Source organism: Carlito syrichta, unplaced genomic scaffold (genome assembly GCF_000164805.1).
Source record: "Carlito syrichta isolate Samal-C Ts95f unplaced genomic scaffold, Tarsius_syrichta-2.0.1 Scaffold311133, whole genome shotgun sequence".
Lineage (NCBI taxonomy): Eukaryota > Metazoa > Chordata > Mammalia > Primates > Tarsiidae > Carlito > Carlito syrichta.
Window position 1 is genome coordinate 47165 of NW_007255229.1, and position 11450 is coordinate 58614.

At 39.9% G+C, this 11450-nt stretch overlaps 1 protein-coding gene across 4 annotated transcripts; it reads right to left on the bottom strand.

Moving 5' to 3' along the window:
- Window positions 1-3776: 3776 nt before the first annotated feature.
- LOC103271038 (UDP-N-acetylglucosamine transferase subunit ALG13 homolog) lies at window positions 3777-10068 on the bottom strand. Of its 4 annotated transcripts, XM_021717801.1 has the most exons (5): window positions 9897-10068; window positions 8550-8712; window positions 6953-7091; window positions 5920-5957; window positions 3812-4015 (listed from the first exon to the last, which is right to left on the bottom strand). In XM_021717801.1, exons 1-4 carry the CDS (start codon window positions 9975-9977, stop codon window positions 5939-5941), a joined length of 402 nt encoding a protein of 133 aa, XP_021573476.1. In that variant the 5' UTR covers window positions 9978-10068; the 3' UTR covers window positions 3812-4015; window positions 5920-5938. The 4 variants fall into 4 exon arrangements, with proteins under 4 accessions (XP_008066706.1, XP_021573478.1, XP_021573477.1 ...); XM_008068515.2 differs by lacking the exon at window positions 5920-5957 and having other exon boundaries at window positions 3777-4015; XM_021717803.1 differs by lacking the exon at window positions 5920-5957 and having other exon boundaries at window positions 3777-4015; window positions 9767-10014.
- Between the last annotated feature and the right edge of the window lie 1382 nt (window positions 10069-11450).

Here is an 11450-nt window from a genome sequence, read left to right on the forward strand (position 1 = left end):
ATAAATGTGTGCAAATGAGTGTTTCCTAGAAGCAATACCTGCTCCTAATTAAGATAATAAGAAAAGAGTAGTAAGTTACAGAAGTGCATTCATCATTTATGGAATGCCTACAGTGTTTCAGGCAGAGGACTCAAGAATGAGTAAGACATAGGTCCTCCCCAACAAGACTGTAAGAGTTCTTCCAGAGCAGGAATCATTTCTTAAGTCCTGCTGATACAAAAAGTAGATTCTCTTTATGTATTTATATTAAATGACTGATTGAACACATACATAAATGGGCTAGGATACTTAGGAAATAAAGCTGAGGTACTGGGTAATCAATAGATATAAAAGTTTGAGATTTTTAAAAAATGATCAACAGGCAACTGGAAATACCATTTAGAGTCTCAAATCATAGTTGGGAGATAAAAAAAACCAGGCGCGGTGACTCAAGTCTGCAATCCCAGCACTTTGGGAGGCAGAGGTAAGAGGATTGATTCAGTCCAGGAGATATAGATAGGAGAGTCAAAGTAGTAGAAGCTCTGAGAGTCGTGAAAATACCAAGCAAAAATTATACAGCAAGGAGGATCCAAAAAAGAACCTTAAAACATGAATATTTTAAGAAAAAAAAAGACCAGTAACTAACTTGAAATCAGGTACACTAACTGGAAGAGTCTCTCCACATGGATCCTATGAGTAGCAATCAGTGTGATTTTTTAAGTAGCAATGTAAAAACTCAAATAAGTTATACACCTATGGCTAGCATACAATCTGAATTTCTTGGGATGATCCTCTGATTTCAAATATTCTGTCCTACTGTCCCCATAAAGTGCAGAAATACACTGGAATTCAGTGTTCCAATTACAATTTCCAGACCACAGCAAACCATTTCATAGGATTATTGTGAAGATTAAGTGACTTTATATATGTAAAGTGCTCTGAATATTAGCTGATACATACTAAGCACTCAACAAGTGTTAACCAAGTGTTTTTATTCCCCACTTCCCCATAAAAATATGCTACTAGCTGTACAACAGAAAAAGGATCACCACATGGCTACCATGACCACCCTTTCCAAATCTTTCTCAAAAATCAATTTCAAATTTGTCCCTATCTCATTTCTCAGACTACATATTTTTAGTCATCTCCACAAATTTTATATTATACACAAGTCAGAATTAAGTGCTTATACCATAATAAAACACAAAGAAAAATATCTTCATTGCTAGCCATTCCTGACTTTAGCCTTGGAAAACTCTTCCTCAAATTACCAAAGTGGCGGAAAATCTTTTAATATCTTCCTTTGTGCCTGTACATGACTTGCCTTTAAAAGTACACAAAATAGAGCTCTAAGGTACCTAAAATCAGATTCTTGATAGTGCTTGCAGATAATAACTTTAAATGTTCCAGAACCCTACCTCAAATTCATCAGTTGTACTAATCTTACCACCAAATCCTTCCAGCTTTCTTTCCTCCCAAACTACAAGCATGTAGTCATTCAAAATTCTTAACTTTCCAAATCCCAAATTCCTAAGGCCATCCCATAACATCACATCCCAACACCACAAGATTTCTATTGTTAACTGTCTACCTCTGAACTTATCCACAATGTGAATTTCCCAATACTAAACTCTCTTTTACTTCCTTATCCCTGATAATTTAAATACCTCTAATTGAAAATTGTGAAATAAATTGTATTCCACTTATCATTTTCAAGAATCTGTATCTCTGCCATATAATGAAACCAAAAAAATTTGATTGAGCAAATATTCCAACCAGAACTCTGATTACCATCTTTTTCAATAAGATGTAAACTTGGCAATTAATTTCTCTTAGCCTGTTTCCTAATCTATAAAATGAGTGGTTTAAAAGAACTTTTTATTTTTTTACATTCTCTTCCAACTCCAAAAGTTTACAATTCTTTGTCTCAAAGTTGTAATTCATTCAGTCTAGTATCAATCCTATCGAGAGCATTTCACTGGGTTCCAAAGACTCAGAAATCACAGATTTCTAAGTCCTAGGTAAGGCTGTCATACACTGAAGAAAAATCCAGGTATGTGTGAAATTCCTACTAAAATAAAGAATTTCTGGGGAAGAAAAAAAAATCCTTCCTTAGAAGTGATTAGAGTAACTAAAATACTAGGCAAACAATAATAAATAGCTTACAATGTATATTATATATGGTAGAAAGAGCACAAGACTGTGAATTAAGTAGCTGCTTCTAGGGGCAGCTCTGCCAAAAGCAAATTGTAACATCTGAGAAATGACAGAATTGGACTAGATAATCTTAAGAATCTCTGCCACGAAATGATCCTGAAGTTTCCTTTGATTTAAAAAGCCACAGTTGAAATAAAACCCCACAAAAGTGTAGTCAGAAATGTTGCTATACACAATTGACACCAATGGTTTAAGTAAGCATCTACCAAATTAAATAACGGAATCTAGGCTTGCACTCTTGTAGGAAGGTAGAAAGTAGATGATTTGGGGGCCACATGGTTTTTCATGGTGTGATATTTGAGTGGACCCATCCTTTCATAGCCATAAAAAAACTATAAAAGCTGAGGGACCAGTAAGAACTTTAAACCACAATTTTTCTCAAATGAAAAAACATATTTAAAAGAGGCCCAGAAAACACTAGAGTCTCTTCCTGGATTTGAATAGGACCTTTCCTAAAACATCAGTATACATTAATATGCAATTATGATTATGGTGCTGTGAATTCCCAACTATATAAATTACTCACTTTTTAGATTATTCTCAGCAAAATTTTAATCCAAGTTGGCTTCCTCCTGCTACCCAGAGCACTTCTCAGCCACCAACTCCTACCATCAGTAAGAATTTAATTTTAATATTAGCCTAAGTAGAATACAATCAGGAAAATAAATCTACAAAACATTATAAAATATATTCCAAGTAAAATGTTTGGAACATTTAACATTTTAGGATAATATAATGGAAGATCTTCATAGTGAATGTTCTTTTACAGATAAACTGTATCTCAACATTCTACCAGAGAACTATGGACACTCAAGGATAATCCAGTTTATTTTAAAGGTCTTGAGACTACATACTCTAATCAGAAAGAATTTTATAACGTATTTATCTCAATTTATCATGTAAATTTTAAAACCACATATTTAAGTCATTATACACATCAGGCCATTCATTATTCATTTGAAAACTAACTTTATAAGCACATAAATTGTAAATTTCTGTTACAATAAATGTTTCATTACCACTATGAAAAGAAGATCCTTAAAAAATAACAGAAAGTTCTATCAGTATAAATCCTTTGTGAGTATTCTTCTAAAGCTAGTAAAGCTTTGACATTAGGCAAGGTTATTTTGTCACTATTTATATTTTAAAGGAAAAAAGTGAACATATCCACTCCACTCTATTCTTAAGGATAAAAGTAGTTTCTCCAAGTACAATAGATCACTAACTTGATCAACTTTTTTGGAAATGACTAAACATTTTATCACAGAGCACAACATATCAACTGTTTTTTTGGGGGGGTTTGGCTCCTCAGATTATGAAGCTAATGATGCTAACTCTCATGCAAAATTTTTTAAGTTGTTACTGTTTCATTTTTTATTCCAAAAAGCAAACTAACTACATTTATAGTCCTTGTCAAATTTTTCAAAGTTCATTTTTTTTCCATTATTCCAAGTCCATCTGGGATTGTAGGATATTCACTACATATTGACAATCAGCACAAATCTAATAATTTTACTAAACTGCAATTAGGATTTGGACTCAAATGCAAATGTGCACACTATAAAATATCCTTTACATTATATAGATGTATGATGTTTGTTAATTTATACTATTCTGTAAATATGTATTATGTATTTAATTTGATTTAATCACATCCCATAGGTTGGATTTGGAGGGTGTTTTTAAAGTGTTGAGAGTTTAGTGTTTATTTTGTAATCCAACAACTTTATCCAAAAATGCAGAAAATTTTTCTGGCTGGCCAGGAGGATAACATTTCAGTGTTGATAAGTCCATTGACTGTAACAGCCCAGGAAGCGTGCTAAAACAAAAGAAGAAAAATATTAGGTAACATGGGAGAAAATTCCATACTTCATCTGTTGCCCACTTGATGACTGAATATATCTTCCAAGAACATAGTGGTGCTTCTTAAAAAGTTGTACACGTTAATTTTTATGTATTTTAATATTACAGGTATACATACTAGGATTATTAGAACAACACAGAGTACTATAAAATGTCAATGTAAATTCAGCACTTTGTTGCCTATGTCAAATGAAATATTTCAGAAATGTTATTTTATGAAAAACGTGTTCATAGGGTTTTATAATATGACTCAGGGCTGGGAAGATTTTTTTTAATTGTAAAGACATGGGGTACAAGTCAGGATTAGGTGCATAAAAGACTGGGAAGATTTAAATGGGAGCAAATTTAATTCATGAAAATAATTTAAAAATTGAAACCAGCCAGGCTCGGTGGCTCAGCCTGTAATCCCAGCGCTTTGGGAGGCCAAGGTGAGTGGATTGCCTGAGCCCGTGGGTTCGAGACCCTCCTGGGCAACTTGGCGAGACCTCATCTCTACATCAAAAAGCATCCGGGCGTGGTGGTGCGTGCCTGTAGTTCCAGCTACTTGGAAGGCTGAGGCGGAAGGATCACTGGAGCCCAGCAGGTTGAGGCTGTGGTGGCCGGAAGCGACCACTGCATTCCAGTCTGGGTGACAGAGTGAGACTCCAACTCAAAAAAAAAATAAAAATAAAAATAAAAATAAATAAATAAATAAAAATAAAAATAAAAATTGAAACCAAAAGTAATAGCTGTCAGACAAGAAAATAAGCTAGGAGGTGTACTAGATCATGCACAAAGATTATGAAGTAACTTTTTTTTGCCAGTAATTTACTACCATAAATCTAACTGTAAGTAAACAATATAAAACCACCATGCATGCTGGAAATAAGGTTGTAAACACAAAAGTATTACTACAGAAATTTATTTAAACTAGGCACTATGACAATAGACATACCACCAGCCTAAGTTTGGGGAAAATAAATAATTTACCTAACAAAAAATACAACTAATTATTGATTCTTACTGTTTTGTGTGTGACTTTCTTGAAATTAATATAGGAAAAAGACTTCTAAAACTGTAAAAAAATGAATAAACTGGAGACTCATACAGTTTCCTTTTCAGCCTCCGTAAAAAGTGTGTTTATGAAATAAGTGTTTTCCTGCACATATTTAAAATCAAAACTGATTTAACATTCAGAATGAAAATATCACTAAAAGTATCTGGAAAAATTGACTTGCATAAACCAATTAGGAAGATAAGAGGTTATTCCTCTTTTAAAAATGATTCTATCAATCTCAACTACCCAAGGGCATATATGCCCATTTTCTGAAGCATACATAATTTTAATTATCTAGCTTCTCCTATGACTCAAAGAAGTGCAAGACTGGCATCTGTATCACAGAGCCACCTTGACATTCCCTCTTCTCCATCATTATAGGGATGAGGACACCAACAATTTTACTCCTGAAACAGTGAATCTGCCTCCTCTCAATGAGAACAGGAATCCTTGTCTCTTTTGTTCACTGATGTATACCAAGTGTCAAGAATAATGCCTGGCACATAGTAGGTGCTTGCTAAATATTTAATGAATGAACAAGTATTTGCTAAGTGCCTAAGAGACAAAAGCAGTAAAATTAAAAGAAAAGCTTATTATGTTCTAGCCAGTGCCTTCTAGGATTTCTTATTTTAAAATTAATTTCGAGCAACCTCTTTGAGGTCCCCTCCCACTATGGGAGCTTTTCTGTCTTCTTAATAAATCCTACTTTCTAAAAAAAAAATAATTTCAATTTACTATAATACATATATAGAGAGAGGAATAAGTCTATGTAGAATTTACTTAGAAGGATAGGTTTTAAAGTGAAACAACTGGGTATTACTGACCTGGCCCTTTGGCAAGCTTCTAGTGTCTCAAGGAAGAACTAATAGAAAACAAACCAGCAATTTTCTTCATTCTTTTCTTGTAATGATCAGTTCTCATTGAATTCTAATATACTTCTAGAACATAACATTCCTTATCATAAAGTAATTCCTATGCTTAAAATAGTCCAATGGCTTCCCACTAAACATAGAATAAAATCAGAACTGTACATGAGCTATGACTAGCTTCATCTTATACTCTCCATTGGTCACTATGCTTCTGCCACATTAACCTTCCCTCGGTTCCTCAAGCACACCAAATTCTAAGTTCATTCTTAACTTAGAGCTTTTGCAATTGCTATTCCCTCTGCCTTCACATGACTGGCTATTCCTTGTAATTCTTCTCAGCTCAAATGTCATGTACTCTCTGACAAGCTCATCTAATTAGTCTTCAATCCAGCTATAACATCACCCTGTCTTAACTTTTTTCATAGCATATCTGACCATGTGAAATTATCTTGCTCATTTGTGAACTTGTTTACTGTCAATCTTCTACCACTAGAATGTATAAGCTACATGAAAGCAGGAACTTTATCTCATGTTTACCACTGTATCCACAGCACCTAAAACAGTGCCTGTTACATATTAGGTATAGTTGAATAAATGAATGAGTAAATCTCATTTAGAGATTCCAGCAGACTAACTGAAAGCAAAATCTTAACTAAAATGACCAAATGCTTTCCTTGAATAACGAAACACTAAACAATGAATTCAAAAATTAAGATTCTTTAAGAATTGTGCACTCAGAACAAATACACACATACTCAGACATTCACAGGCAAGGCAAGAGCCACAGATAACAGGTAGAAACACAATACAAAGATCACAGTTAAGGTAGGAGACAAACAAATGGGAGAGTTTTACAGGTGAGAAAAATCAAAGTATTGTGTTAGGTGGGAGAAGATAAAAGGCAAAAGAAACAGATGGGTTAGGTAGGTAGGTAAAAGGAACAGCTATGGAGAGACCAAGGCAAGAAATCAAATAGTCTCTAGTATACCTGCAGGTACAGTAGAAGAGATGCCCCTCTTTGTGTAGCTGCTTTGCCAATTCCAGTTGATGATTGTTCATCAACTTTTCATTTATAACCACCACAAGTGGCTTTCTTTTTTCTAGAGTCTCCAAACAGCTTCCTGCACCTACAAAAATAAATCAAATTTGTTAATACCATTTTTAAAAAGTTAAAAGTGCTCTGGCCAGGCATGGTGGTTCACGCCTGTAATCCCAGCACTCCGGGAGGCCAAGGCGAGAGAATTGCCTGAGCCCAGGGATTTGCGGCCAGCCTGGGTAACTTGATGAGACCTCATCTCTACAATAAATAAAAAAATTAGCTGGGTGTGGGGGTGCATGCCTGTAGTTTCAGCTACTTGGAATACTGAGGCAAAAGGATCACCAGAGCCCAGCAGGTCAAGGGTACGGTGGCCGTGAATGTTCCACTACACTCCAACCTGGGCAACAGAGCAAGACTCCAACTCCAGAAAAAAAAAAAAAAGGAAAAAAGTTAAGGTGTTCCACCAAGCTTTATAGCTAGGTCTTTCAATTATACATTCAAAGCAACAAAAGTATAGTTATCAATTGCTCTCTAATTAAAGTGTTAGAAAACTGACTTGAACAATACATTACTTTATCACTGATGATGATAATCTTTTGGTAACATCTATTTCTAAAGACTTTTCTGTCCTCAAATAGAATGTTTAAAAAACCAAGAAAGCCAGGTGCGGTGGTAATCCTAGCACTTTGGGAGGCCTTCAAGGGGGGGATCGCTCAAGACCGGCCTAGGCAACATAGAAAGATGTTGTCTCCAAACAAAAAAAAAATCAGAAAAATTAGCCAGGTGGTGGCATGTGCCTCTAGTCCCAACTACTCCGGAGGTTGAAGCGGAAGGAGCACCTAGGACCAAGAGGGCAAGGTTGTGGTGAGTCATGACTCTGCCATTGAACTCCAGCTTAGAGACAGAGTAAGAACCTCCAACTCACTAGAAAAAAAAAAAAACAATAAAAAAAAGCATTCACCTTCACAGCACTCAAAATTGCAATGTTTCTCAAAAGCAGTTCTTCTGAAGGTACTAACATACTAATTAACTAGATCATCAGGTAATTATTATTAATGGATGATAATGGTTCCCTGAAGAGCAATTTATTGAAGAACTACTTTTACTTGTAAATTTCTTGTTCAAGAGTGTTTTTAACTGCATTCACTTCAGACTCACATTTGGTAAAAAAGTTAAAAAAAATTTCAAAACCAATTTTTCCATGACCAATCCAACTAATTAGCAGGGTGAACATACCTTCAGATCTAAGCCCAAATACTAATTTCAAGTTGATAATCATTACACATGTAATTGGGTAAATCATTTTTGCTCTGTGTTTAGGGTTTCTTAATGTAAAGTTGGGTTGCAATGATTATTTCTCATCCTTCTCTCACCTAGAAATACTAAATTATTTCCAATAAAGTTCCCAATCATTAAATTCAAGTAAGTGTTAAATTCAAGAGAGCTTCAATGAATTACTCTGATTTTGTTTTAGCTCAAAAAGGTTATTTACTTATTGTTCATCAAAGATGGTTTTTTAAACATCTGAGATAATGAGGCACTTTACCTGCGTGACTAATAACAAGATCTGCTTTCTGAAGGTCTTCTTTCAAGGAATCCTTATACCTATAAACATCCAGAGTAAAGGACTCAGTGCTGAATGGTTCAGGTACCACTGTTCCTCTACCTATTTGGAGGATGAGTCGGTCGTAACCAAGGCTCTTGATGATCTGAAACAGGAAACAAGAAAAAGCGGGCCTTTTAAACGGGGTACTGTAAAAAACAGCAGGAACAACAAATCCTAAAATTCGGAGTTCAGACCGGAGCATTACTGCCGCTGAGGCCGACTTCAATTAGTTTCAAAACTATCCCTTTTTCCCCGTCCCAGGTCCTACAAGGTACCTCACAAGCCCTGGGTAATGTTAGCGACCCAGCATGCCGAGTCGGAAAAGAACCGGTCCCGCTCAAAGGAGAACAGGAAAGACTTAGAAAAAGGGAGTCGCAAACTAGGGAGGAAACCAACAAACAGCCTCGGTCTCCCTCACCGGCTGGTCTGCGAGAACAATGAGCCCTGCGGAGAAGACGCGCTGAGGAGTGGAACAGCGCGGACGCGAAACCGAGCCCCAGCCCAACGCGCGGGGACTAAGCAAAGCCGGGCGCGCGGCGCGTCTGAGGCGCCGGGATGGCGGACTCGGCGGGCTGAGGTACCAGGCGCCGACTGCGCCGCCCACAGGACGTCTGAGAAGCGCCCAGGAGGCGGGCCGGAAGCCCCAGCTATGAGGGAAAGAGGCATAGGAGGAGGGGCCGAGGCAGAGAATGGAGGCGGGAAAGCGGGGAGAGGAGGAGCCGGGGAGAGGAAGAGGAGGAGCCGAGGAGAGGAGGAGGAACAACCGCGGGAAGGGGAACAGGAACTGGAGTTAGAGCAGGGGTCCCCAACTCCTCGGGGCCTATCAGGAACCGAGCCACACAACAGGAGGTGAGCGGCGGCTGAGCGGACCTCCGCTCGCTGTCGAATCAGCGGCGGCATTCGATTCTCATAGCGCGAACCCTATCGGGAACTGCGCATGCGAAGAATCTGGGTTGCGTGCTCCTAATGAGAATCTAACGCCTGATGATCCCGAACCCCCGTCCGTGAGAAAGTTTCTTCCACGAAACCGGTCCCTGATGCCATAAAGGCTGGGGACTGTTGAGTCAGAGGATGCCCCACCCCCCGAGATACGGGGGAGCCTGCCTGAGGAGGGCCCAGCCGGGTGTGGGGAACAGCCAGCAGAGGAGCGACGGCACCTGTGGTAGAGCTGAGGGAATTCCTTCCCAACGGGGCGGTCAGGCAAGGTTAGGAGACCAGCAGTGAGGCTGGCGGCGGCAAGTGAAGCGCTGCGAGCCACGCCGCAGCCAGCTCGCCTCCCCCACTCACTTGCAGACTGTCGCGCGCCGACACACACGCTATCAGGTCGTCAAAGCTGGTGGTCCCTACGGTAACAAACACGCACTTCATCGCGCGGGTTCTGAATCCGGACTCGCACGGGCCGGATGTGACGCAGCAGAGGCCACGCGGGCTGCGGCAGCTGCGCCTGGTGGAGGAGGCGGAAGTCTGGAATGGCCGCCAGGGGGCGACTAGACCCGGGACTGTGTTCCGGCTGGGTGGGGCCAAAGACTACCAGTGGTTTACGTACTAGCCACTGTTCTAATCCCCTTGCTTGTAGGAGCTCATGAGGCCCCTCACGATCAAAGGGTGGGGAATTGCCAAATGAAATTTTTCCCATAAGTACTGGTTAAAAATAATTATCACCCTGTCCTAAGCATTGTACAATATAGGCATCATTGCTTGGGTATCACAAATCTTTTAATGACAGAGAAGTTTGAGAGTCTTTATTTGTTACCTACCATGTTTTATCAAGATACAGTTGAGCGATGGTTTTACTTCGGATCTGCTACAGTGACGAAAAATAAACAGCCATTATTTTATTTTATTTTTTTTTGAGTTGGAGTCTCACTCTGTCGCCGAGACTGGGGTGCGGTGGCCGCTTCCGGCCCCCACAGCTTCAACCTGCTGGGCTCCGGTGATCCTTCCGCCTCAGCCTTCCGAGTAGCCGGAATTACAGGCGCGCGCTACCACGCCCGGCTGATTTTTTGATTTATTGTAGAGATGAGGTCTCGCCTGCCCAGGTGGGTCTCGAACCCGCGGGCTCAGACAATCCACTCACCTCAGCCTCCCAAAGGCGTGGGATTACAGGCTGAGCCACCGAGCCCAGCATGCCTTTATTTTTAAGAAGAGGATTCGCTTTGTTGCCCACTCTGGTCTCAAGCGACCCTCCCGCCTCAGCATCCCAAGTAGCTGACACTACAGGGGTGCGAAGAAAATAGCCTTAAAATAGTCTTTTTTTTTTTTTTGAGTCTCACTCTGCCGCCCAGGCTGAAGTGCAGTGGCACGCTCACGGCCACCGCAGCGTCGACCTGCTGGACTCAGGTGATCCTTCTGCCTCGGCCTTGAAAAGAGCCTTTTTAAAATCACTATAGCCTGTTCATTGCCTCGCACCTGTGAGCTCAGCTACACAAGATGCTGAAGCGGAGGATCCTTGAGCCCAGGAGCTCAAGGCTGCAGTGAACTGTGATCCTGCCACTGTATTCCAGCCTGGGGTGACAGACCCCATCTCTTAAAAAAAAATCCGCCGGGCTCGGTGGCTCAGCCTGTAATCCCAGCACTTTAGGAGGCCGAGGCGAGTGGATTGCCTGAGCCTGCAGGTTTGAGACCAGCTGGGGCAACTTGGCGAGACCTCGTCTCTGCAGTAAAAATCAAAATTAGCCGGGCTTGGTAGCACGCGCCTGTAGTTACAGCTACTCGGAAGGCTGAGGCGCAAGGATCGCCAGAGCCCAGCAGAAAGACGATGGGGTGGCGGTGAGCTTGCCACTGCAGTCCAGCCTGGGCAGCGGAATGAGATTCCAACTCAAAAAAAAAAAAAAAAAAAAT

Excerpts from the sequence above, each read along its gene's own strand:
- LOC103271038 (XM_008068515.2), bottom strand. The coding sequence starts at position 9,977 with ATGAAGTGCGTGTTTGTTACCGTAGGGACCACCAGCTTTGACGACCTG. Across the intron at positions 7,092-8,549 it reads TCTTGTTATTAGTCACGCAG|GTGCAGGAAGCTGTTTGGAG; the intron begins GTAAAGTGCCTC and ends TTATTTTTGTAG. Across the intron at positions 4,016-6,952 it reads CTCTTCTACTGTACCTGCAG|CACGCTTCCTGGGCTGTTAC; the intron begins GTATACTAGAGA and ends CTTTTGTTTTAG.